The sequence below is a fragment of the Saccopteryx leptura genome, chromosome 13, assembly GCF_036850995.1.
Source record: "Saccopteryx leptura isolate mSacLep1 chromosome 13, mSacLep1_pri_phased_curated, whole genome shotgun sequence".
NCBI classification, from domain to species: Eukaryota; Metazoa; Chordata; class Mammalia; order Chiroptera; family Emballonuridae; genus Saccopteryx; species Saccopteryx leptura.
In genome coordinates this window covers 44316717-44344617 of record NC_089515.1, presented here as the reverse complement: position 1 = coordinate 44344617, position 27901 = coordinate 44316717, and the positions used below count along the sequence as shown (strand labels likewise).

General features: G+C 45.7%; 1 protein-coding gene across 5 annotated transcripts; it reads left to right on the top strand.

The window, feature by feature from the left end:
• The first annotated feature begins 82 nt into the window (after window positions 1–82).
• On the top strand, window positions 83–27901 carry PRC1 (protein regulator of cytokinesis 1). 5 transcript variants are annotated; one of them, XM_066355353.1, is made up of 15 exons: window positions 83–209; window positions 3757–3889; window positions 5333–5455; window positions 8406–8639; window positions 8718–8888; window positions 9360–9509; window positions 9812–9959; window positions 11331–11467; window positions 15766–15861; window positions 16836–16982; window positions 17144–17254; window positions 24266–24376; window positions 24764–24863; window positions 25260–25301; window positions 26845–27901. In XM_066355353.1, the coding sequence occupies exons 1-14, from the start codon at window positions 199–201 to the stop codon at window positions 25277–25279; spliced, it is 1692 nt and encodes a 563-aa protein (XP_066211450.1). In that variant the 5' UTR covers window positions 83–198; the 3' UTR covers window positions 25280–25301; window positions 26845–27901. The 5 variants fall into 5 exon arrangements, with proteins under 5 accessions (XP_066211450.1, XP_066211446.1, XP_066211449.1 ...); XM_066355349.1 differs by having other exon boundaries at window positions 24764–24940; XM_066355350.1 differs by having other exon boundaries at window positions 89–273; window positions 24764–24940.

Genomic DNA, 27901 nt, shown 5'->3' with positions numbered 1-27901 from the left:
TTTCTCGAGGAGCGACGGGACGGGGTACCAATCGGAGGGCTGCACTGCCTCCTGGCTTGGTTTGAAATCCCGCGGGTGTCTAACGGCTCGTGAACCGGTAATCCTGTGCGAACCCTGTGCTGTTCGGTTGGTTGCAGTGCTCGGTTCCGTGTGGAGTAGGTGGTGGACCTCGAATTCCGGTTGCAGCGAGCGTCCGCCATGAGGAGAAGGTACAGGCTACCGGGGAGTTGAAGGGCGCGGGAGGGAGCGACACAAGTCCCAGGCCCTGAGCAGGTGCGGGCTTCGAGGAGCACCCTCACCCGGGCCAGGGCCTAGCGTGTCACTTCAGCCCTGGCCGCGTCCGAGTGAGGCCGGGCTCGGCCGGGCAGGGCTGGCGGCGGTGAGGGGCTCAGCGGGGCGGAGGCCGGGCGTGACGCTCAGCTTCCCGGCGGCCACGGACCCCCTCGCAGATCCCCACCGCCCGGGTGAGGTAGAGCGCAGATGCCGGCAGGGGCCACAGGTGGACGGGCTGAGCGGGCGCGTCGGGCCCACAGCGCCGGCGCCCGGAGCCCCACCTCCCGCCGGCTCTGAGTCAGGGGCTGCTTGGCCGCAGGGCTAAAACGCTCGAACTGAGTCCCCGAGTCTGAGGGTCAGCGTGTCTCGTTTGTATTCATATGAAGCCGTGAAGTTGGTATTTATCGTTGTTTCCCCTGTATCTCGGCCGCAGTTTTAACATTTTACTTAAATTGGAAAGTTAGCTTCGTTTCCTTGCAAGGTAAGGAACTGCGTTTAAGGAATTATTTCCCGATTCTTTTAACTCATCAGACAATACTGGGGAAGCGGTGTCCGACTTGATTTCGTCATACTGTAACTTACTAGCCATGTGACTTTGGGCAAGATGTTGAATATGAGTTTTCTCACTTCTAAAATGAAAATTAAAGAAAATAATTTTGTGTTAAGAGCGATCCAGTCCTCTAAGCGGGGCTCCGAGCCCAGGTGTTCCTTGCGCTGGCGCGGCCCCAAGAAGGCACCCGCTTTGCCCCCAGCGGCGGCGGAGCTGGGTCGGTTCTAGGCGCCCAGCTCTGTCGCTCCCAGCAGCCCGGCAGCCCCTTCCCCAGGCCCACACAGGACTGCCACCCATCTGAGCCGGTCCGTACTACATCGCTACAGCACAGCAGCTTCTGCAGGGCCCCGGTGCTCCCAATGGGGAGCAATTTTCCTTTGGTCTGCTTTCCCAGAGACCTCATTCACCCACGTGCGTTCATTCACTTGCACTCCTGGACAAAGCTGACTTCCCACCTAGCCGCACCCTGTCCCTGCTGGGTCCCCAAATCTCAGTAACAAGGACATTGCTGACTGAGCTCCTGGTTTTGGGGGTCCTTTACTCCCTATTCCTTCCTCTGACTTCCCACTAAGGGGCCTGGGAGGACTCCCCTGGCTGTAAGAGCATGAGCCACATCTCACTCTGACATGCCCACTCCACTACTGGCGGTGGCAGCAGCAGCAGCAGCAGCAGCAGGTGTGGCCAGTGGAAAGGACTGCTTGGCCCCAAGATGCCCCAAACAACCTGTGTCTCACCAAATATGGCTCACACCCACTTTTCTTCCTTTTTCACCTTGCCTAGTTCCTGCACTAGGTTGGTCAGCCCCCTACCCTGTCTGCTTCTACTCTAGGCCTGGAGTTTCCCCTTTCCTCGCACGGGACACTACTAACAAGGAACTTGCCTTGCCCACTCCCAACCCCTGCTCCTCCCCATATAGCTGAGGGATCCTGTACAAAATCTCCATCCTTTTCCATTGGGTGTTTTGTTTTTGGTTTTTATGGAAAGGATAGGAGAATTACAGGGGTTCGTACTTAACATTACAAGACCCCCTTTTTAAAGTAATATTGTGTAATGGCTAAATTCCAGCTTGTGCATAAAGGATATTCCTGACCGGAAAAGGTCTGAAGTTGTATTGGAATGTTCTAAAACAAACATTAAATTTCAAGATTAGTTTCCTCTTTTGGAGGTTCTGTTAAAGTAATTTCCCCAGTTGGTTCAGTATCTGAACCATTTAGTTATAAATACATTTTATTTATTTATATGTTTATTTTAAAATGAGAGGAGATGAGAGACTCCCATATGCTCCCTCACTGGGATCCACCTCACAACCCGACTCTGGGAGGGGTGCCTGTGGAGGATGCTGGGGAACTATTTTTAGTGCCTGAGGTTGATGAGGTTAACCAACCAGCCATCCTGAGCACCCAGTGCCATGCTGGAACCAATTCAGCCATTGGCTACTGGAGAAGAAGAGAGAGAGAAGCGGGAGGGGGAGAGAACCAGGTGGTTGGTTCTCTTGTGTGCCTTGATGGAAATTGAACCCAGGACATTCATATGCGTGGCAGATGCTCCATCCACTGAACCAACCCACCAGGGTCAATACATTTCACTGTTCTGGAAATAAGATATGTGGCAGTCCTTGGCTTCAAGAAAATCTGGACTTCTTTTTGTCGGTGTAGTGACCCTTTTTCTGAGACAGACAGAAAGAGGAACAGATCTGGACAGACAGGAAAGGAGAGATGAGAAGCATCAATTCTTTGCCGCGGCTCCTTATTCTCCTTAGGTCATTGATTGCTTTCTGATATGTGCCTTGATGCGGAAGGGGTGCTACAGCAGAGCGAGTGACCCTTTGCTTAATCCAGCGACCTAGTGCTTCAAGCCAGCAACCTTTGGGCTCAAGCGAGTGACCATGGGTCATGTCTATGATCCCATGCTAAAGCCAGCAACTTCACGTTCAAGCTGGTGAGCCTGTTTTTAAGCCCGCGACCTCGGGATTTTGAACCTGGGTCCTCTTGAGTCTCAGTCCAATGCTCTATCCACTGCGCCACCACCTGGTAAGGCTCTATGACCCTTCTTAAGGTGACCTGGCTTTCTAAAGTAAAAAAAGATTCTTCTATAGGATTTTCCCATAAAACCTTATTTAGTAATTCTTTTTGCTTTGCTCCCAGTAGCCAATAGGTATATTCCTTAAATTAGGTTAGAACAGGGGTCGGGAACCTTTTTTGCTGAGAGAGCCATGAACGCCACATATCTTAAAATGTAATTCCGTGAGAGCCATACAGTGACTCGTGTTCGTTATGCATTATCCAATAAAAATTTGGTGGTGTTCCATAGGACAGCTGTGATTGGCTCCAGCTACCTGTGACCATGAACATGAGCAGTAGGAAATGAGTAGATTGTAATACATGAGAATGGTTTTTTTTGTTTTTTGTGTGTTTTTTTTACAGAGACACAGAGTCAGAAAGAGGCATAGACAGGGACAGACAGACAGGAACGGAGAGATGAGAAGCATCAGTCATTAGTTTTTCGTTGCGCATTGCGACACCTTAGCTGTTCATTGATTGCTTTCTCATATGTGCCTTGACCACGGGCCTTCAGCAGACTGAGTAACCCCTTGCTCGAGCCAGCGACCTTGGGTCCAAGCTGGTGAGCTTTTTGCTCAAACCAGATGAGCCTGCAGTCAAACTGGGAACCTCGGGGTCTTGAACCTGGGTCCTCTACATCACAGTCCGATGCTCTATTCACTGCGCCACCGCCTGGTCAGGCGAGAATGTTTTATATTTTTAACTTTTTTTTATTATTAAAGATTTGTCTGCGAGCCAGGTGTAGCCATCAAAAGAGCCACATCTGGCTCACGAGCCATAGGTTCCCAACCCCAGGCGAATATCCAAGTTTATTCTAACAGTTAAATTAGCATGCTGGATGCAGTGGCTCATGCAGCTGGCTTCTCTTCTCAGTGAGGTGCTCGCGGAGGAGTCCATGGAATGTCTCCAAAACGCCCTGAGTCACCTTCGAAAAATATGGGAGTTAATTGGGATTCCTGAGGACCAGCGATTACAAAGAACTGAAGTAGTAAAGAAGCATATCAAGGTGAGTTTAGTGCTGGTGTCTTTGCATTGGGAAATGGGTAAGGACCTTCATGTCTATCTGAGAAAGCGTGTCAAAGTGACACTGAGATACCACAGGCTCTTCCTGGATTCTAAGTCCTTCCTTAAAAATGTGAAATTATTAGTGTTTTGATATTATTTGTTAGTTTTGGGGTTTTTTCCCCCTGTTGGCCCCAAACTGTTTTTTCTCTGTTTTTCAACTTTATCTTCCTCTTTTTTTTACCAGTTGTTACTGTCCCAGTATTTATCAGAACCTCTCATGCAGAAACATCCAGCTTTCATTTGAGTGACTGCCATGGTATCTGAAGGCACACTGTCCATTCATTGCAGCAGGCAAAGTCAGTATTCTCCCACGGGAACAAAATGGCTTGCACTGAGAGAATTTGAATAACTTCATGCTGTGTCCTTGGCTTCTGTGTTTCTACTCACTCTGATGTCTACTCTTCTTTCCTTCTTCAGAAAGCCTGGGACTCAGTGTATGTAGCCCAGACTCCCACAGCCACTCCAGAAATGAACACTGCACTGGTTTTCCCCTAAGACAGACCTGATTTCAAATCTTATTTCAGCTATTTACTACTTGTTTGACTTTTCTGTGCAAGGCATTTTCATTTATTCCTTTTTTTTTTTTTTTTGTATTTTTCTATTTTTCTGAATAAGAAGTGAGGAGGCAGAGACAGACTCCACGTGTGCTGGACTGGGATCCACCCGCATACCCACTAGGAAGCGATGCTCTGCCCATCTGGGGCGTTGCTCTGTTGCAACCAGAGCCATTCTAGCAACCAAAGAGGAGGCCACGGAGCTATCCTCAGCGCCCACGCCAACTTGGCTCCAATGGAGCCTTGGCTGCAGGAAAGGAAGAAAGAGATAAAGGGAAAGGAGAGGGGAAAGGGTGGAGAAGCAGATGGGCGTTTCTCCTGTGTGCCCTGGCCGGGAATCGAACCTGAGACTTCCACATGCTGAGCCAATGCTCTACGACTGAGCCAACCAGCCATGGCCATCATTTTGTTTCTATAGCGTGAGTTTGTGCATCTATGGGCATAATGCCACCATACTTGCAGTGGAGGCAAACTGTAGCAATAGTTGGGGGCCTGCTGATTTGATTATTCAACAAGACAAATGCAGAGAAGACTCACAGCAAAGCATGTTGCAGTTGCAGGTTGGGTTCTCTGGGAAATAAACTCCAAAATGGAGAGTTGCAGGCAGGACACTTATCAGAGAGTGCTTTATAGATAAACACCAGGCTGGGCCCATGACTCAGCCATTGCTTCAACCTCCCCCCAGCAACTGCCTTAGAAACAGGCTTGCAGGCCGCGGAGCTACTTGAGACTTCAGTTCCCATTCTTTCGCTGTCACTGCAGGTCCTGGAGAAGTGACTGTGGCCTGGGAACCTAGCCCCTAACTTGTGGGACTGTTTTCTCTCTTGTAGGACCTCCTGGGTATGATGATTGCTGAAGAGGAAAGCCTGAAGGAAAGGCTCATCAAAAGCATATCCATCTGTCAAAAAGAACTGGCCACCCTGTGCAGCGAGTTACACGTTGAGCCATTTCAGGTACACAGACGGCAGGGTCTCAGGCTCCTGTTTGGGTTTGAGATTTAGGAAGGAACTTTGCCTTGGGGCTGCAGTGGAAGGTTTCCATGTTTGGGTGGTCCTGGACATGAGGGGTGGGGGAAACGTGCTGCCTAGTCAACTAGTTCCAGCCATCTTTTTTTTTTTTTTCTTTTTCTTTTTCCAAATGAGAGGAGGGGAGATAGAGAGACAGTCTTCCATATGCACCCTGACTGGGATCTACCTGGCAACCCCTGTCTGGGACTGAAGCTTGAACTAGCCTGAGGTATTTTTATGCCTGAGTCTGGTGCTTGGACCAACCTATCTTCAGTGCCCAGGGCTGATGCTTAAACTAATCAAGCCACTGGCTGCAGGAGAGGAAGGGGAGAGAAGCAGATGATCTCTTCTCTTGTGTGCCCTGACTGGGAATCGAACCTGGGACATCCAAACACCATGCCGAATCTATCCACAGAGTCAAACTGGCCAGGGCCATTTTTTCTTGTGTAAAGAATTGCCCTGTTGAGAGATGAAACCACTAATGAATGTTGACACGCTTTAATCTAAAACACACTTCCTCTTGGTATCAGTCTTTGGGGCATATAAAACATTTTCTAAACTCGGAGGAAAAGTTAGGTATACATGATACTGTTCCATTTCTTTTCTTTGAAAGAAAATGAAAAGAGCTACTTAAGAAGCACAAGTGACTAGTGATATAAAGGAAAGTTACCCAAAAGCTTGCCTTTGTGGGCTCCTTCATACTGAAGAGGTACACACCACTGAGCTAGCCCAAATAGTCACTTGAGAAGAAATGTCTCTAAAGCTTGGGTATCAGGAGAGCACAGTTAAATTTGGAGCATTTCAGGATTGTGTGTTTCTAGCAGAGAGGTTGCTTGCTGTGTTGTGGACCAGCACAAGTCAGGGCCTTGAATGAGGGCAACCAGCAAGGCTGAAACCAGTGAACATCCCTGGTGAGAACCAGGAAAAACAATGTTGGAATCATAAAAATGAAGACAAATGTGGAGCTTATGAGGGTAATTAAAATAGATGTGAGCCCTGGCCGGTTGGCTCAGCGGTAGAGCGTCGGCCTAGCGTGCGGAGGACCCGGGTTCGATTCCCGGCCAGGGCACACAGGAGAAGTGCCCATTTGCTTCTCCACCCCTCCGCCACGCTTTCCTCTCTGTCTCTCTCTTCCCCTCCCACAGCCAAGGCTCCATTGGAGCAAAGATGGCCCGGGCGCTGGGGATGGCTCTGTGGCCTATGCCTCAGGCGCTGGAGTGGCTCTGGCCGCAACATGGCGACGCCCAGGATGGGCAGAGCATCGCCCCCTGGTGGGCAGAGCATCGCCCCATGGTGGGCGTGCCGGGTGGATCCCGGTCGGGCGCATGCGGGAGTCTGTCTGACTATCTCTCCCTGTTTCCAGCTTCAGAAAAATGAAAAAAATAAAATAAAATAAATAAAATAAAATAGATGTGAGTGCAGGGACAACACATGATAGCTTCTATGGTACCATTAGGTTCTCCAGTCCCTTTCCCTATGACAAGAAGAACTGACTATGTTGGTTCTAGATGGAGCCAGCCTGTGAGGGGGAAACTGCCTTTAAAAGGTTAAGGGGTAGCCAGGCCAGGCGGTGGCACAGTGGACAGAGCATCAGACTGGGACGCAGAGAACCCAGGTTTGAAACCCCAAGGTCACCAGCTAGAGTGTGGGCTCATTCGGCTTGAGCACAGGCTCACCAGCTTGAGCGCAGCGTTGCTGGCTTGAGTGTGGAATCATAGACATGACCTCGTGGTCACTGATTGAGCCCAAAGGTTATTGGCTTGAAGTCCAAGGTTGCTGACTTGAGCAAGGGGTCACTTGCTCTTCTGTAGCCCCCCAGTCAAGGCACATATGAGAAACAATCAATGAACAACTAAGGAGTTGAAACAAAGAATTGATGCTTCTCATCTCTCCCTTCCTGCCTGTCTGTCCCTGTCTGTCCTCCATATCTCTCTGTCTCTGTCTCACACACACAATACGGTTAAGGGTAATTCGTACCTGAGAGCCAAGGGCAATCAGGCAGATCATGACATCAATGGAGTTTCTTGGAACCAACAGAAATGGTATAAATATCATTGATTTTGGAAAGTTTCTTTAGTCTTTTTAAAAAAGTTTCAGTGTGAAATTGGGTGAGAAAGGTATACAGTGATATATCTCTCTTAGATTAAATGACAATTCTTAGTTCACCAATGTTGAGTAAAATTTATAGGCATATAATAGCCCCCTTTTTTGTTTGTCAGTTAAGAGTAGAGTAAGATATACTACATTGACTTTTATTGCTTAGGTGATAGATTTAGGATTGGGATGAACATTTAGTTATAGCTAAATATACTACCCTAACTCAAAGCATACTTTCCAGCCAATTTTTTTTTTTTGTATTTTTTTTCTTAAGTGAGAAGCTGGGAGATAGACAGACTCTCGCATGCGCCTGACCGCGATCCACCCAGCAAGTCCACTAGGGGGCAGTGCTCTGCCCACCTGGGCCTTTGCTCCTTTTCAACCAGAGCCATTCTAGTGCTTGAGGTAGAGGCCATGGAGTCATCCTCAACGCCCGGGCCAACTTTGCTCCAATGGAGCCTTGGCTGCAGAAGGGTGGAGAAGCAGATGGGTGCTTCTGTGTGCCTTGGCTTGTAATCAAACCTGGGACTTGACATGCCAGGATGACGCTATACTGCTCTGCCAACCGGCCAGACCCTCCAGCCAATTTTTACCTCTCGCACAAGGTACCTGGTACTTTTCCTTAGTGGAGATCTTAGAGACCTTCCTTAGGTCCCTTTTTTGTACCATAGTCTGTGTCCATGAATTGACTTCTTTGTAAGTTTACCTGAAAGTCTGTCAATTTAGCTTTTATTGTCCTAGTCTTCCTTTGAAGAAGTCCACTTGGAACCTTGTAACAATGGTACGTCATCTTATACAGGAAGAAGGAGAGCCTACCATCCTGCAACTAGAAAAGGATTTGCGTACTCAGGTAGAACTGATGCGAAAACAGAAAAAAGAGAGAAAACATGAACTGAAACTACTTCAAGAGCAAGATCAAGAGCTGTGTGAAATTCTTTGCATGCCACGCTATGACATTGACAGTGACTGTGTTCCCACTTTACAAGAGCTGAACCAGTTTAAGCAACACGTGGCAACGCTGAGGGAAACAAAGGTATACTGCTTGCATCCATACTTCGGAAAAGTCAGTTTGACTTTCCTGTAGGTATCTTGTAACCATTTTGTTTAATAGGCATCTCGGCGTGAGGAATTTGTCAACATAAAGAGACAGATCATACTGTGTATGGAAGAATTAGATCACACCCCAGACACAAGCTTCGAAAGAGACGTGGTGTGTGAGGATGAAGATGCCTTTTGTTTATCTTTGGAGAATATTGCAACACTACAAAAGTTGCTACAGCAGGTAATGTCTACTTGAAATATGGACTGGGATCTCATCTTCATAGTATCTGGCAATTCGAAAAAAGTGACCTGTTTCTTTTTTTTTGCACTCTTACATAAGGAGCCAATGTTAGTTACGAAAATGAGGGGGGATAAAGATAGTATATGATATACAACCTTGGTTTCTCTTTTTAACAAAAAACTTATACATAGCTTTAAGAATATAAAATTGAAATTATGGATGAAATAATAGTCATTGAGTTGGTGTTTTATTAAAAAAGATTTTTAATTTAAAATTTGAATTCGAATTCTTGGCGTCTATGATCCCACCATAATGACAGTCTTACAGTTTATGTTCAGAAATCATGAAAACATACCTCTTCACAATCTTGTAAAAGTGCTTCTTCTGCATGTGGGTCAATATTTCTTTGTGGGAGGCAAGAGGGCTGGCCTCTGCTGCTTTGGCCAGAACCACTGTCTTTCCTTGCTGCAGCTGCAAATACGAATATCACAGGATGAAGCAGTGTGTGAGGGGCTGCGTGCTCAGATCCGGGAGCTCTGGGACAGGTTGCAAACACCAGCAGAAGAGAGAGAAGCTGTCGCCATGGTTATGACTGGGTCGAAGGCCAAGGTCAAGAAAGCGGTAGGAAACCCATAAGGTGCTGGGTCAGCAGTCTCTACAAGCATTTTTGAGTTTGGTCTCATGTCTTTACCAACTTTTGCCTGGAGCAAGCCGATTTTAAAACAAACACCAGGAAAACGTGGTAGTAGCCTGCTCATCTTTTATTCTTTGTATGTGTTTCTTAGGTTCCTGGCTCCTATAATAGCATTGGTATAAAGAGTCAATTTACCTCTGGTTCAGTGCTGTAATTTTATTAAAAGGTGAAATTTTTGCAAAGCTCATGAAAGTGTAAGTAGCACCCTTAACAGCAATTTGTATTTCAGCTGCAGTTAGAAGTGGATCGTTTAGAAGAATTGAAAATGCAAAACATGGAGAAAGTGATTGAGGCCATACGAGTGGAGATTGCTAAGTACTGGGACCAGTGTTTCTACAGCCAGGAGCAGAGACAAGCTTTCGCTCCTTACTATGATGGTTAGTACAAAAGCGATGGTCTTCATGTGGCCTGCACTTATAAAAAAAGAACACTTTCACCAGGAAATATGTCCTGTAGGACAGATATATTTACCTTTTCAAGCCATTCAGCATATATTGACATTCCTGTATAAACGAGCATTTGCAAATGCTGTTGAGAAATAGCATTTCTTTTATTTCTGAAGCAGTATATCACTACCCTGTTGTTGTGAGCTCAAGTTTATCAGGTGCTTGCTTACTATATGCCAGGTACAATGTCAGACTTTTTTTTTTTAGAGAGAGGGGGACAGACAGACAGGAAGGGAGAGAGATGAGAAGCATCAGCTCATAGTTGCAGTTGTTCATTAATTGCTTTCTGATATGCGCCTTGACCAGGGGGCTCCAGCTGAGCCAGTGATCCCTTGTTCAAACCAGTGACCTTGGGGTTTCGAACCTGGATCCTCAGCATCTCATGTTGACACTAGATCCACTGTGCCACTGCCTGGTCAGGCCAATGTCAAACTCCTTTTTTTTTTTTTCTTTTTTTTTTTTACAGAGACAGAGTCAGCGAGAGGGATAGACAGGGACAGACAGAAAGGAACGGAGAGATGAGAAGCATCAATCATTTGTTTCTCGTTGCACATTGCGACACCTTAGTTGTTAATTGATTGCTTTCTCATATGTGCCTTGACCGTGGGCCTTCAGCAGACCGAGTAACTCCTTGCTCAAGCCAGCGACCTTGGGCTCAAGCTGGTGAGCTTTTTTGCTCAAACCAGATGAGCCCACACTCAAGCTGGTGACCTCAGGGTCTCGAACCTGGGTCTTTCACATCTCAGTCCAATGCTCTATCCACTGCGCCACCTTCTGGTCAGGCTCAAACTCTTAATGATATTATCTCACTCTCCATGTCAAGAGATGACACAAAGGTGCATAAATGTTGAGTAATTTGAACCAGAGGCACAGTAGGTAAAGGGCAGAGCTCACATTTGAGCCCACAGAGTCTGACCCAGAGCCCGATAGAATTCTAGTCTGACCTGAATATAAAGATGAGGCTGTCTACTAAATTACACATTTGGGATATTTTCGGCAACCCAACACTCTACTGGGCAGGGTGGAAAGGGAGGACATGAAAAAACCTAAGACAAGGCAAAGGATGACACAGAAGTGTGAGAGTCTTAGTCATTGCAGTCCGTGCTCTAGTCCCTGACTCCCTAGTCCGTCCAGGCTGATGGTGACAAACCTGGCTTTTGGTACCCACATGTTTACTTATTTCTGTAACATTTTTCTATAATGAGGAATAATTTATTTTTATTTTAAGGAATAAGTGGTTAATAAGTTAAGATACTAAACATTGGAGAAATTTTTCAAAACTACTGGACTTATGTCTTACAGAGGACTACACAGAAAGTCTGCTCCAGCTCCATAATGCTGAGATTGTGCAGTTAAAAAACTACTATGAGGTTCACAAAGAACTCTTTGAAGGCGTGAAGAAGTGGGAAGAAAGCTGGAGGCTTTTCTTAGAGTTTGAGGTACTGCCCTCATTTTCCTGTTTTCCTTAGAGCAGGGGTCGGGAACCTTTTTGGCTGAGAGAGCCATGAACACCACATTTTAAAGTGGAATTCCGTGAGAGCCATACAACGACCCGTGTACATTACGCATTATCCAATAAAAATTTGATATTGTCCCGGAGGACAGCTGTGATTGGCTCCAGCCACCCGCAACCATTAACATGAGCGGTAGGAAATGAGTGGATTGTAATACATGAGAATGCTTTATATATTTTTTTTGGGGGGGTGTTGTGTTTTTTTATTTACAGAGACAGAGTCAGAAGAGGGATAGACAGGGACAGACAGACAGGAATGGAGAGATGGGAAGCATCAATCATTAGTTTTTCGTTGCGCGTTGCAACACCTTAGTTGTTCATTGATTGCTTTCTCATATGTGCCTTGACTGTGGGCCTTCAGCAGACCAGGTAACCCCGTGCTCAAGCCAGCGACCTTGGGTCCAAACACTGGAGAAATTGCTCAAACCAGATGAACTCGTGCTCAAGCTGGTGACCTCGGGGTCATGAACCTGGGTCCTCCACATCCCAGTTCGATGCTCTATCCACTGCGCCACCGCCTGGTCAGGCGAGAATGTTTTATATTTTTAACATTTTTTTTATTATTAAAGATTTGTCTGCGAGCCAGATGCAGCCATCAAAAGAACCACATCTGGCTTACAAGCCATAGGTTCCCGACCCCTGCCTTAGAGGATGATGAAATGTTAAGAAAGCGTGTCCAGGCCCTGGCCAGTTGGCTCAGTGGTAGAGCGTTGACCTGGTGTGCAGGAGTCCCAGGTTTGATTCCCAGCCAGGGCACACAGGAGAAGCGCCCATCTGCTTCTCCACCCCACCCCCTCTCCTTCCTGTCTCTCTCTTCCCCTCCCACAGCCAAGGCTCCATTGGAGCAAAGTTGGCCCATGAGCTGAGGATGGCTCCATGGCCTCTGCTTCAGGTGTTAGAATGGCTCTGGATGCAACAGAGCAATGCCCCAGATGGGCAAAGCATCGCCCCTGGTGGGCATGCTGGGTAGATCCCGGTCGGGCACATGCGGGAGTCTGTCTGACTGCCTCCCTGTTTCCAACTTCAGAAAAATTTTTAAAAAAAGAAAGACTTAAGCGTGTCCTGTATAGAGTCAGAGTCCAGTTTCCTTTGCTCTGTACTGGGTTTCATCATTAAGTGTAAATTACTGCTGACCTATCTGTATTTGTGAGGCTCGTGTGTAGGCACAAAGAAGAAGATCCAAAACAAATGGCTTCCAGTAGAGGTTTCTGGCATAAAGCAGCTCAATGAGTAGGCAGTGCAGAGCAGGTGTGGCAGTTCCACAGTCAGTGGGGTCCCAGGCTTCCCCAGCTCATGCCTTCCCCACCACTCAGGGGTGAACCTTATCCTCAGGTTCAAGTTGGCCCCGGAGCTTCTGCCGTAGGGTTTCAGGCAGCATGGTGGAGAAAGGAACAAAGAAGGTACTGTCCCTCCAACCTGCTAAGGGCTTTTCCCTGACTCTTATCCCAGCATCTCTACTCACATTCCACACCGGTCACTGGTGAGGCTGGGGTTATTGCTGCCACAGAGGAATTTGGGTTCTGTTACTAAGGAGAGAGAGAAGAATGAATATTGGCCAGGCAACTAATATTCTCTACCATTCCAACTTTTGCTGTTTTCTTAGAAGATTGCTTGGGCTTTGGTGTACATTTGTATACAGAATTCCTTTTCTTCTGATCAACATAGCACAGACAGTTTCCCTCAGGATTTTAGAGCTTGGGGCCAGGACTAGGAGGAGGCAATGCTGTCACAAAATTCAAGACTTGTTCTAAGATTCATTTTTGCAATTTTTAGAGCCTGAAGTGTCCTTCAGAGAATCCTGAGTTCAACTTCCTCACATTTACAAGTGGAAAGCTAAAACTCAGAAGTGGAGAGAACTGTGTGAGATCTTACAGCTGTTATAGAACAGGTGTCCCCATCCTTAGTTTCTCCTTACTTCTAGTTGAAAGCAAGGAGGAGGAGGAGGAATAAATGTCAATAAAGAGCCCAAAAAGTAACCTTTGTTGACATGCCCATATTTAAGAAAAAATAAGAGACTAACTACCATCCACTTTAGTTTTTTTTTATAGGCTGCCACCATCCAAGCAGGCTGGGAGGGAAATGGAATTTCTTTTTTTTTTTTTTTTTTTTACAGAGCCAGAGAGAGGGATAGACAGGAACAGAGAGATGAGAAGCATCAATCATCAGTTTTTCGTTGCGCATTGCGACACCTTAGTTGTTCATTGATTGCTTTCTCATATGTGCCTTGACCGCGGGCCTTCATCAGACCGAGAGTAACCCCTTACTTGAGCCAGAGGCTGGTGAGCTTTTTGCTCAAACCAGATGAGCCCGCGCTCAAGCTGGCAATCTCGGAGTCTCGAACCTGGGTTCTTCCGCATCCTAGTCCAGCGCTCTAACCACTGCGCCACCGCCTGGTCAGGCGGAAATGAAATTTCTTTACAAGCTTAGCTACCAGATTGTCAAGATTGATTCTGTACTTTTTTGATTATCTGTTCCTAATTTTGAGTGTACACACCTCATTTATACTTGTAAGTTATTACTGTTCTGATTTCCCCCCCCAGAGGTTAGTTTTTTATTGTTTTTTGTTTGTTTGTTTGTTTGTTTGTTTTTGTATTTTTCTGAAGTTGGAAACGAGGAGGCAGTCAGACAGACTCCCGCATGCGCCCAACCAGGATCCACCCGGCATGCCCACCAGGGGACGGTGCTCTGCCCATCTGGGGCATTGCTGTGTTGCAACCAGAGCCATCCTCAGCGCCCGGGCCAACCTTGCTCCAATGGAGCCTTGGCTGCGGGAGGGGAAGAGAGAGACAGAGAGGAAGGAGAGGGGGAGGGGTGGAGAAGCAGATGGGTGCTTCTCCTGTGTGCCCTGGCCAGGAATCGAACCTGGGACTCCACTTCAGGCCAGCGCTCTACCACTGAGCCAACCAGCCAGGGCCCATTACTGTTCTGATTTACTGTATACATGATAGAATAACAAACAGAAATGTTCAAAAGTATAAGAAGCCCCTGGCCAGATAGCTCAGCTTGTTAGAGCATGGTCCCAATAAGCCAAGGTCGCAGGTTCAATCCCTGGTCAGCACATACAAGAATCAACCAATGAATGCATAAATAAGTGGAAAAACAAATCAATCTCTCTCTGTCTCTCTGTTTAAAAAATCAATACAAAAAATTTACAAACAGTATAAAAAGCTTAACATTCTTCACTTTTTTACTTAACCATTTTGTGAAGGTTAACTTAATGAAAACCAAATTATCAATGACCCTTAAACTTGTACCTTTAAGCTGCAGTGTCTGAATAGGCCAGAGTGACTGGGCAGATACAGGTGCCCCCCCAAACTCTCTTGTGTGTTGACCTTCCCCTTGTCCCTCCACATAGCTCACTTCTTCTAGGTGACATGTAATCTTTTCACACCTGAACCAAGAAAGGGAATTAGTGCATTGTGCCTTAAATATTGAAGCTTGTCTTCCTTTTTAGATGACAAGTAAAACACTAGTTTTCCTGCACTCCAGTGAACGTGCTCATACCTAACTTCTCTAACTTAGGACCTGACCCCTCTTCTATTCCCACTGCTGAGAGGGAGTGGGAATGCAAAATTCAGTCTCCTTAATAATGTACATCCTGCCCTGGCTGGTTGGCTCAGCGGTAGAGCGTCGGCTCCGGGTGTGGAAGTCCTGGGTTCAATTCCCAGCAGGGCACACAGGAGAAGCGCCCATCTGCTTCTCCACCCTTCCCTTCTCCTTCCTCTCGGTCTTTTCCCCTCTCACACAGGCAAGGCTCCATTGGAGCAAAGTTGGCCCGGGTGCTCTGGTTGCAATGGAACAAAGCCTCAGATGGGCAGAGTATCGCCCCCTGGTGGGCATGCCGGGGTGGGGGTTGGGAGGTAGAGGATCCTGGTCGGGCAGTTGCGGGAGTCTGTGACTGCCTCCCTGCTTCTAACATCGGAAAAATACAAAAAAAATAAAATTGTACATCTGAGTATGATAACAAGGAGTATTTTGTTGTTGTTTTGTGTGTGTGTGTTTTGTGTTGTTTATTTTATTGACCCTAGAGAGAGACAGGAACATCTATCTGTTTTTGTATTTTTGTATGTGCCTTGGCTGAGGATCAAACTGGCAACTTCTCCACTTCAGGATGATGCTCTAACCAAACGAGCTATCCAGCCAGGGTACAAGGAGTCTTAATTGAAGTAATTGGTCTGATTGCCTGTCCCACGGTTTTTCTCTGATTGAAATGTGTTTTCACAGAGAAAAGCATCAGATCCACGTCGATTTACAAACCGCGGAGGAAATCTCCTGAAAGAGGAAAAGCAGCGAGCCAGGCTCCAAAAAACACTCCCTAAGGTAATACTGTTAAAAGAGTTTTGGTGCTTGGCTATAAAATGCTTCACTTTTTGTATGTTCTTTGGTTTGAGTCATTTGCTCCAATCTGTCTACTCTTCCGAAGGTTAGGCAAGGATATTAAGTAATACTAGGTCTTCCTACCCTAAGTAACTGAGTATCTCAAAGAGTATTTTCTAGGGCAGCCATAACAAAATATCACAGACTGAACAGCCTAAACAACAGACATTTATTTTCTCACCATTCTGGAGGCTGGAAGTCTGAGATCAAGGTCTAGGCAGGGCTGGTTTTTTCTGAGGCTTAGAGATGGTTGTCTGCTCCCTGTGTCTTCACATGGTCTTCCTTCTGTATGTGTCTGTGGCCAGTTTCTCTTATAAGTCACATTGATTTAGGATTCACCCTAATGACCTCATTTTAACTTAATTACCTCTTATGTCTAAATAAAACCACATTCTCAGTACTGGAAATAAGGATTTCAACAAATAAACAGGCATGAGGGGTAGGCACAAGTCAGCCAATAATACAAGCTTGGCAAGCTGTTTAGCAAGTTCTGTGGACTTAAGTACAATCCACTATTTTAATAATAATAATAATAGTTAGCATATTGAATTAACTTGCCCACCTTTTCATGGCTAGTAAAAGATAGATTCCAGCCTGGACCCCAGATGTCCTACTGCCGCTGGACACGGCCTCTTGGATGCTGCTGGTCCTCTCTGGTGCTCCTCTCAGTTTCAGCACCAAAGCCTCAGTGCCAGCGCTGGTCTTTGCCTTTCTTGCTTTCACGTGTGTTGTGAACAAACCATCTCTTGCCTTTGATTTCTGGCTACTCTGGCCTTTCCCCAACTGGGTCCGGCTCCCTGAAGTCAGCTTTACTGATGCTCTGGAGAAGGAGGAATCATTTTGGGTGGGAAATCATTTCCTTTAGGTTTTAAACCAAGGATTTGAAGTCCATAATATGTCCTTGTGTCTGGTCTCAGCTGGAAGAGGAATTGAAGGCCCAGATCGAAATGTGGGAAGAGGAGCATTCAACGGCATTTGTGATAAATGGGCAGAAATTCATGGAGTATGTGACCGAACAGTGGGAGATGCATCGATTGGAGAAAGAGCGAGCCAAGCAGGAAAGGGTAAGTGAGCCAAGTTTGGGAAGACAGAAGGGTGGTCATGTGAGGAGCCCAGACTCTGCCAGTGCCCATGATGTAAAGACTTGGCACCAGATTTCTGGCCCTACCCTGTCCCAGAAATTTCTCTTCCTGAAATGTATCACTTGCTTCTGACTTTCACACAGCAACTAAAGAACAAGAAGCAGACAGAGACAGAGATGCTGTATGGTAGTACTCCCCGAACACCCAACAAGCGGAGAGGACTGACACCCACCACACCAGGGAAAGTACGCAAGGTAAGCAAGGGGCTCAAGGCTCCCTCTTGCCTTCTGTCCCACTGAGAATACTTGGTGTTCTCCATGCTTTTTCCCAGGGTTTTTTTTTTTTTTTTTTTTTTTTTTTTTTTAATTCATTTTAGAGAGGAGAGAGACAGAGAGACAGAGAGAGACAGAGAGGAGAGAGAGACAGGGGGGAGGAGCTGGAAGCATCAACTCCCATATGTGCCTTGACCAGGCAAGCCCAGGGTTTCGAACTGGCAACCTCAGCATTTCCAGGTCGACGCTTTATCCACTGCGCCACCACAGGTCAGGCGGTGTTCTTCATGCTTTTTAAAACAGCTTTTAAAGATAATGTGTTGCCTGACCTGTGGTTACACAGTGGATGGATCATTGACTTGGAACGCTGGGGTCACTGTTTCAAGACCTGGGGCTTGCCCAGTCAAGACACATACAAGAAGCAACTGCTACAAGTTGATGCTTCTCACGCCACCCCAATCCCTTTCTCTCTCTCTCTCTCCTCTCACTAAAATCAATAAATATAGTTAAAAATAAGTAAATAAATAAAATAACGTATGTTTACCTGACCAGGCAGTGGCGCAGAGGATAGAACGTCAACCTGGGATGCTGAGGACCCAGGTTCGAAATCCCGAGGTTGCCAGCTCGAGCATGGGGTTGCTGGCTTGTGTGTGGGGTTATAGACATGACCCCATGGTTACTTGCTTGAAGCCAAGGTCACTGGCTTGAGCAAGGAGTCACTGGCTCAGCTGTAGCCCCCCCGGTCAAGGTACATAATGAGAAAGCAATCAGTGGACAACTAAAGTGCCACAACAAGTTGATGCTTCTCATCTCTCTCCCTTCCTGTTTGGCCCTGTCTGTCCCTCCACACACACTCTCTCCCTCTCTCTCTCTCTCTCTCTCTCTCTCTCTTTAAAAAATAAAATAAAAATAAGTGACCACCATGGTAAGTCTATTACCTACCTGGCACCATACATAGTTATTACAATATTATTGACTATGTTTCCTATACTTTATGTCCTTGTGACTATTTTGTAATTACCAAGTTGTGTTTTGTTTTGTTTTGTTTTGTTGTTGTTAATAGAGCAACAGAAAGGGAACAGATTGGAACAGACAGGTAGGAAGGGAGAGAGATGAGAAGCATCAATTCTTTGTTGTGGCAGTTTAGTTGTTCATTTATTGCTTTCTCATGTGCCTTGACCTGGGGTCTCCAGCATATCTAATGACCCCTTGCTCAACTCAGCGACCCTGGGCTCAAGCCAGTGACCCCACACTGAAGCCCAGTGAGCCTGAAACCTTGGGGTTTCGAACCTGGGTCCTCTGTGTTCTAGTCCTACACTCTTATCTACTGTGCTACCTCCTGGTCAGGCCCAAGTTGTGCTTCTTAATCCCTTCACCTTTGGTCTAGCCCCCCAATCCTCCTCCCCTCTGGCAACTGTCAAAACATTCTCTGTATTTATGAGTCTGTTTCTTTTTTGCTTGTTCATTTACCTTGTTTTTTAAATTTGTCATATAAATGAAGTCATATGGTATGTGTTTACAACTAGCTTTTTTCACTGAGCATAATGCCCTCTATGTTCATTCATATAGTCACAGGTGGCAAGATTTTATTTTTTTATGGCTGAGTCATTGCATTGTATGTATATACCAAATCTTTATTCATTCATTTATGGATGTACACTTAAGTTGCTTCCATATCTTGGCTATTGTAAATAATGCTATAACAAACATGTATGCATATGTTCTATCAAATTAGTGTTTTGGGTTCCTTCAGATAAATACCCAGAAGTAAATTACTGGGTCTTTCTTTGTCTCTTATAGCCTTTGTTTTTTTTGTTTTGTTCTTAAGGTTTTCTGTATTGATTTTAAAGAGAAAGGACGGGAGAGAGAGAGAAGTATCAACTTATAGTTGCTTTACTTCTTTAATTGTTCATTGATTACTTGTTCTATGTGCTTTGACCAGGCATGCCCAGGATTTCAAACCTGTGACCTCAACATTCTAGGTCAATGTTTTATCTATTGTGCCACCCCAGGTTTTTCTAAACTTTCATTTCCATTTCATGAGATATTTTTTTCCATCCCTTTACTATCATATCAGTCTGTTGTATGTGTTTCAATCCTCTAGATCAGGGGTCGGGAACCTTTTTTGCTGAGAGAGCCATGAACGCCACATATTTTAAAATGTAATTCCGTGAGAGCCATACAACGACCCGTGTACGTTAGGCATTATCCAATAAAAATTTGGTGTTGTCCTGGAGGACAGCTGTGGTTGGCTCCAGTCACCCGCAACCATGAACATGAGCGGTAGGAAATGAGTGGATTGTAATACATGAGAATGTTTTATATTTTTAACATTATTTTTTTTTATTAAAGATTTGTCTGCGAGCCAATGCAGCCATCAAAAGAGCCACATCTGGCTCGTGAGCCATAGGTTCCCAACCCCTGCTCTAGATGTCATATGGAAGGATCTTGTTTTTTTATTTATTCAGCCACTATATGTCTTTTGATTGGAGCATTTGATCCATTTGCATTTAAAGTAGTTGTTGATAGATATGTATTTATTGCCATTTTAATATTCATATTTTTAATTTTTTTTCTTCCTAAAGAAGGCTCATTAACATTCCTTATAATATTTGGTTAGCTTTTCTTGTCTGGGAAGCTCTTTAGCCATCCTTGGATTCTAAATGATAGCTTTGCTAGCTAGAGTAATCTTGATTGTAGGTCCTTGCTTTTCATCACTTTGAATATTTGCTATTAGTCTCTTTTGGCCTGTAAAGTTTCTGTTAACAAATAGTCCTATGGGAGCTCCCTTGTAGGTAACTACCGGTAACTGCTTTTCTTCTTGCTGATTTTAGGTCCTCTGTCTTTAACTTTTGGTATTTTAATTATAATGTGCAGGCCTTTTGGGGTTCATCTTGTTTGGGATTCTGTGTGCTTCTTAGACTTGTGTATCTGTTTCTTTTACCAAGGTAGTGAAGTTTTGTCTTTTTTTTTCAAATAGCTCTTCAATTCCTTGCTGTCCTCCTTCCAGCACCCCCATGAGGCTGATATTAGTGCACTTGAAGTCCCAGAGGCCCCTTAAACTCTATCCTCATTTTTTGGATTTTTTTTCTTTTTCTGTTCTGATTAGGTATTTTCTGCTTCCTTATCTTCTAAATTGCTGATTCTGTCCTCTGCTTCATCTAAGCTGCTGTCCATTCTTTCTAAATGTATTCATTTGTGACTGGTTCTTTTTTATATTTTCTATCTCTTTGTTGAAGTTCTTACTGAGCTGATCTATTCTTCCCCTGTTTGTTGAGCATCCTTATAATCAGTGTTTTGAACTCTGCAGCTGGTTAGTTGTTTGTCTCTATTTTATTTGGTTGTTTTTTTTCTAGAGTTTTGTCCTGTTCTCTCATTTGGGACATGTTTCTTTGTCTCCTCATTTGGCTGCCTCCGTGTTTGTTTCTATGGATTAGGTAGAGCTGCTATGTCTTCTCATCTTGGTAGAGTGGCCTTATGTTGAAAGTGCCCTGTGAGGCCCAGTGGTATGGCCTCCCCAGTCAGCTGAGGTGGGCACTCCAGCTAGGCCTGCGGCCCCCCACACTCACTCCCTGTATGGGCTTTGTGTACCCTTCTATTGTAGTTGAGCCTTGACTGCTGTTGGCATGTCAATAGGAGGGATTGACCCCGGGTTGACTGGTTGTGAGGCTCAACTGCAACTACATGGGAGGAGGTGCTATGCAGGTGCCCAGCCCATGGAGGAGGACTCACTTCAGCTGGGCTCCAGTGCCCTCATGGAAGTACTTGGGTGATATTCTGACATGGTATGAAGCTGTCCACAGAGTGCACTGGCTCTGGGGCCCCTCAGGAGGTGCAGACGAATGCCAGCTGCTGACTATACCTGTTCTGGGTCACCCAGCATGAGAAACAAAGTGATGTAGAGATGGTTGGCACTTGTGTTGGGCTTGGAGGTGCCCAGGAGGGGCCAATCTGTGAACCAAACTGGCTACTGCTATTGCCGTGTTTGAGGCTGCCTAGCAAGAGGTATGGGGCACCTGAGGCCAGATGCTACTTGTTTGGAGTTTGTGGACCTTGAAGAGATTTTAGAAAGTCCAAAGCACGAGCCATTTGTATGGAAATGCCACTAGAAGTGGCTTGGGTGGGGAGGGGTCTCAAAATCACTAAGGTGTTGTTAGCCAGATTGATGGAGCTCAGACATGGTGCCTACTTGAACTTGCAGGGCTAGGTCTCAGCAAAGAACAGTGTGCTCTGCCAGCACATTGTTCTGGGAGAAAGCTGCCAGTTCAGTCCCCTCTCCAAAGCCAGACAGTTTAGTTCCTTCGCATATGTTTCTGATGCTTTCTCAGACAGAAAACTCTCTGCTGCAGTCAGAGAGCGGAGTCAGAGTACATCCATGTGTGGCCCTTTAAGAGAGACACTAGAACTCCAGCAGCCCTCTGTCTCACTCAGCTACCATCCCTGCTGGTTTTCACAGCCAGAAGTTAATCGGAACTTCTTTGCCCTTAAACCCTGGGCTTGGGGACCTGGTGTGAGGCTGGGACTCCTGGCTCCATAGCTTAGCTATTAATCACAATTTTAATCCCCCACATGTGTTGTATGGGACCAACCCATTCTGTGTTTTCACCCCTCCTCCCTGTCTCAACGTGGCTTCTGTATACCCTTTGTTGTAGGACTTCTGGTCAGCTAGCCTTCATGACATTCTCAGTGATGGTGTTTCTGCTGTTGTAATTATGATGTGGTCATGGGAGGAGGCAAACACACTGTTTCTTCCCTACTCTGCCATCTTGGCTGGAAGGCTTACACTCACACATTTCTGAAGTTACCTCTGCACTAGTCACAGTCTGTGCTTCCAAAGTGTTACAACACTTTGTGCTTCCAGTGGCAGTGCTAACGTGGTATTTTCAGACTTCTAAATTTTTGTTCATCTGATGGGTTTGAAGTAATGTCTCATGATTTTAGTTTGCCTTTTTTTTTAATGATTTGTTTTTAAGCATCAACTTGTAGTAGTTGCTTCTCGTATAGACCTTGAATAAGCAATGACCTCAGCATTCCAGGGTGATGGTTTATCCACTGTGCCACCGTGGGCCAGGCTGCATTTCTCTAATTATTAATGTTATTGTTTTAAAATTGTATTTATTCATTTTAGAGGGAGGGAGAGAGAGAGGAACAACAAGCTCTTACTGTTTATGCCATGACCAGGGATGCAACCTGTCACAACCTCTGTGCTCTGGGACAATGCTCTAACCACCCAAGCTGTCTGGACAGGGCTACATTTCTCTAATTCAGCGGTTCTCAACCTGTGGGTTGCGACCCCAGCGGGGTCGCCTAAAGCCATCAGAAAATACATAATGCATATCAGGTATTTTACATTCCGAATCATAACTGTAGCAAAATTACAGTTATGAAGTAGCCACCAAAATTATTTTTTGGTTTGGGGTCACCGCAACATGAGGAACTTGTATTGCGGCGTCATGGCATTAGAAAGGTTGAGAACCACTGCTCTAATTACTAATGAAGTGAACACTAGTCTCTTACAATGTTTATAGGAATTCTTTATGTTCTGGATGCTACTGCCTGTAAGTTGTATGACAGTGGCTTTTCCCAGTGTTCATGTGTATCTTGTGCAGCTTGTCTTTTTACCCTTTATGGTGTTTTGTTGATGGACAGGAAGTTGTTTTTGTTTTTTTTTTGTATTTTGTTTTGTATTTTTCTGAAGCTGGAAACAGGGAGAGACAGTCAGACAGACTCCCGCATGCGCCCGACCGGGATCCACCTGGCACGCCCACCAGGGGTGGATGCTCTGCCCACCAGAGGGTGATGCTCTGCCCCTCCGGGGCATCGCTCTGCCGCGACCAGAGCCACTCTAGCGCCTGGGGCAGAGGCCAAGGAGCCATCCCTAGCGCCCAGGCCATCTTTGCTCCAATGGAGCCTTGGTTGCGGAAGGGGAAGAGAGAGACAGAGAGGAAGGAGGGGGTGGGGGTGGAGAAGCAAATGGGCGCTTCTCCTATGTGCCCTGGCCGGGAATCGAACCCGGGTCCCCCGCACGCCAAGGCCGACGCTCTACCGCTGAGCCAACTGGCCAGGGCTGGAAGTTCTTAATTTTAATACGGTAAAAGCGTATTCAGTTTGTTTTCTTTAGGGCTTGTACTTTTTGTACCTTGTAAATACTCTATTACATGAAGCGCACAGCTATTTTTTCCTGTGTTGTATTTTCTATTCTGTGTCTTGTATTTTAATTTGTTATCCCATTCCACCTAGAGTTTTTTACTTTTAAAAAATTGTTTGCAGCTTTATTGAGTAAGATTGATACATAGTATGAAGAATGTATGCTTAATAAGTTTTGATACGTGTACACCTTGAAACTGTCACTACAGTCAAGACAATGAAAATATCCATCACCCAAAAGTCTCCCTTCCTCTTCACCCACCCCCAAGCTCTTGACAACCACAGATTTGCTCTGTCACTATTGTGTAATTTGCATTTTCTAACATTTTATAGATGTAGACTCATAGTATGGCTTCTTTCATTTAGCCTAATTTCTTTTATTTGAGAGGTTCATCCATCTTGTTGCATGCATCAGTTGGTCACTGCTTTCTCTTGTTGAGCAGTATTCCATTGTATAGCTTTACCACAGTTTGCTTATCCATTCACCTGTGATGAATATTTGTCTTGTTTCTGGTTTTTGTCTTTATCTGTTACAGATAAAGCTGCTATAAATGTTTATGTGTAAGTCTTTGTATGCTACTGTGCTTTCATTTCTCTGGGGTAACTGCCTGGGAGTGTGATGGCTGGATCGTGTGATAACTGTCAATTTTAGAAACAGAATGGCTATCATTTGATAGCTCTATTTGCTGGGCATAACTAGGCTTTGGACACTTTTTACAAGTTTCCTTAAAACTCTTCATCTACATGTATATTTCTTAGACTGCTTCCCATGTTCATTTCTCTATAGTGTAAGGGCAGGTTGCTGAGCATGTTACCTGAGTGAGTAATATCTGTTTTTCTCCTCAGCTGAACACGACCATCATGTCCAATGCCACAGCCAACAGTAGCATTCGGCCTGCCTTTGGGGGGATAATCTACCACTCCCCAGGGTCTCGACTTCCACCTTCTGGCAGCAAGGTTAGTAAGCTCTTTGTGCAAGGACATCCTTAGCACGTCTCAGCCTGCTTATCCCAGGGGCCATGCCTACTTGTTCCAGTTTCTTAGATTCCTGAATTCAGTTATCACTGATAGGCTTAGAGGTGACAGATACAACCTGTTTAATCTAAAAAACCGAATGAGAAAGAATGGGGTGGGACTGGGAAGCTGAAGAGCAGTGTGGTCTCGCTTTTCAAGTATTTTACAGATGATGGTCAAGATAGGTGTTGTACAGATCATTAAGAGTTCATATTTTATAATATTGGAAGAAGTGTATGGGATTACAGACACATTATTCTGAAGATGGTATCAGTCTCTGTGTGTGTGTATATTATAAGGTTAACACATTGATCTATTCTTTCTCTATAGACAGTCCTCACTTCTACCTGTTCAGGGAAAAAAAATCCTTGTGCTGGCCGGCGGGGTGCCGACAAGGAGAACATGGAGCTCAATGGCAGCCTGCTGAGCGGTGGGTACCCCGGCTCGGCCCCCCTCCAGCACAACTTCAGCCTTAATTCTGTTGCCAGCACCTATTCTGAGTTTGCGGTAATTGACCTTTTCTAATATCTGCCAGTCTCTGAGGAGCACACAGATGGGGCACTGGATATCTTCCCAAGGCACCCAGGTGCTTAGGACAGTGTTTTGGAGGCTGAGAATCCCTTTCCTGCCTTGACCATGACAGAGGGTGTGGGCAGTTTCAGGGGGGTATATGGGGAGGAAGTTGACAGCAGCATTTAGACATCTAACCTGGATCCCTCTGCTTAAGAAGTACCATTCCCTGGCTGCAAGAGGTGACCCTTCTTATCATTGCCCTGGTGCTCTCTTGGTGGAGTTCTTGGTCATTGTCTTAATTCTCTGTTCTTAGAAGGATCCGTCCCTCTCTGAGAGCTCCACTGTTGGGCTTCAGGTCTGTATGGCAACCCCTGCATGTCACATGTCCGCTTTTCAAACTGATCTGTTAACTGCTGGCTTCATTCCCATCTGGGTACAGGGCTACACTAACCAGTAATCTTCATGGGACCTTTTCACAAAGGAAGCAGGAATTTCTGATGCAGATTGCATACGTAATAATTGTCTGGCTTACATTCCCAACACACTAACCTGCTGATTAACAGGAAAACGTGTTCAGACTTGAATTGGATTCTCAGCCCCTCCAAATGTCAGTCAAGTTTTTATCATGTTATTTCACAGCAGAAAACTTACCACCCCGATTGTGACATCAAAGGTCTCCCATGTGCAGGAGAGAAGAGCGGCCCCATCCCCTGGGGAGGGTGCCCCAGCTGTGTGCTGCTTATAATGAGGTCCTTGGCCTGCGTGATGATTATTTCCTGGAGTATGTGCCTTACTAACCCTCGGGGCTGAATGCCAGCTTTCTGTCCACTCTGAGCTCACCAGCACTGCTTCCTTGCCTTTGCCTGTTTCTACCACATTGAGCTGCTAAAACATTCATGAGGCTGTGGAAGAAAGTCAGTTTTCCAGAATGCTTTTCAGCTCCTAGTATCCTACCCTGTAATTACCAACACTTAACTACAAGCCCTTTACTTAATGTGTGTTCTGTCTTCTCTTGGGATCTTCCTGTTGAGAGGCAGTCTACCTTACCCTTAGGGGATACTGTGTTTCAGGCTAGGTGCCGGCTCCTCTCTTGCTGCAGGGGTGGAGAATGGCCATGTTGTCCACGGTTGTGGATCGTTTTGAGCATTGACATTATAGCTTCACATTCTGGCACTTTTTTCCAATTACATAACTGTGGTTCTACCTGTAGAGGCGGGTACATGCCACTTTGGCCAGCTCATTGCTGGCCTGAGGATCCAGGTGTCTTTTTTTGGCTGGCTCAGTCAAACCCTGTTCCATCCATTTGGAGCTTAAATGCATCTGCTTGCCTCTGTGGTTAAGCCTAAGGAGGTTTGTGTGGTTTTGGTTGCTGTGGGTGGCAGACTCAACCAGGCAGCACTGAAGCCAATAGACTAACCTCTACTAACATCTGTCCTTCTCAGTTGTTATCTGTGCTTTATCTTCTCTGTACCCTGTGCTCCAGCATGAGATCACATCACCAGCAGGTTACAAGGCCCTCAAGCCCCAGGGATTGGTAGATACATGGTCTCTGGTCCACTGTTATATAAAAGGCTCAAAGACCAAGGCTTGTTTGCCTGCCCAGCTTGTCAATCCGGAGTACTTTGTGAAATATAAGGGATTTCTCTTTTGTAGGGTTTTAACAGAATAGACTGGCTGAGGAAAGGGGTCAAGGGTGCATGTACACATGCTTCATCTGTGACTAATACAATGGTGCTCAGAGAGTCTCACCGTTTGTTCCTAACACAGCCTATGCCGGGCATGTTTGTGTCAGAGAAATGGCCTCAGGAGGCTTTATGCTGACACCTAACCCATGCTTACAAGGGCGGGGCCTGCATGAGAGGGGCATACTGCCACTAATACTGTGTATTTTTCAACAGCGAGAACTTTCAAAGGCCTCCAAATCTGATGCTACTTCTCGAATCCTCAATTCAACCAACATCCAATCCTAAGAAGCCCTGACCTGTTAGCTAGCTGAGGCTTCCTGTGCCTAGACTGGACCTAATGCCACAGAGGTGGCTTTGCTTTCTCTTCAGTTTAGGTGTGCTTGAAACTCTGGATAGGGTACTGTGGGCCTAACTTACTTACAGAGGATAGTCCATCATAGGCTTAGTGGGTTTTTAGACACTTGTTTTGGCTCAGGAAATACATGAAAAGCTGGGTCATGGCATTAAGTTCAAATTTTAGCATATGGAACCTCATGATTGTACTTGCCAAACCACGATCAAGGGCTCGTGTGTCACCATTGTGTAAGAGTTACTGATTCAGCCCATCCTTGGGGTATGGGATTTGAACTTGAACATGTATAATGAGCAATTAACATTTTTTTCATTTAGGAATATTCAGGTAATGCTGTAGCTACAATAGCTTTGCCTTCACCTAAAGGCCTGTCCTCACCGCACACAGGACAGCCTTCCTCCTGATGAGAGTGTGTGTCATAAGTTGACATGGCCTGACCTACTGCCAGAGAGGTGACAGGGGGTTGGTAGCTCCTTTGTTAAAATCTATACAGTTATGTTACATGGTATGAGTACATGTGCTTATCTGGAATCTAGTTATTCAGTTTTTCTCTGTCCAGGTCCTGCCACCAACACCTATGCCCACAATGCCTGAGTTTGTCCCTTGCCCTCCCCACAGCTGGCAGCCAAGTTTGGAGGTTGTTGAGGAGATCTAGAGCTTTGCACATGTCCACCCTGGGCGTTGTTCCCATGGTAGCATACACATGCGGCCCCTGCAGCTCCCTTATTGGTCACTACAGTTCTCCCTAAGGCACTATTATTTATTCATTCCTGCCTGCCTGCACAGAACTGCTGTCAGAGCACTAAATGGTTCCCAGGCTCACCGCTGTGGAGGGGTCTACATGTGTGAGCCCTGCTGTTTAGTCATGTGTATACTTTTCCTATTTTTATTTTAAAATGTGTTAATAAATTAAAATGT

Coding starts and splice junctions, on each gene's coding strand:
- PRC1 (XM_066355349.1), top strand. Junction 11,468..15,765: donor GGCTTTTCTTAGAGTTTGAG/GTACTGCCCTCA, acceptor GTGTTTTCACAG/AGAAAAGCATCAGATCCACG. Junction 24,941..25,259: donor GCACCTATTCTGAGTTTGCG/GTAATTGACCTT, acceptor CTCTGTTCTTAG/AAGGATCCGTCCCTCTCTGA.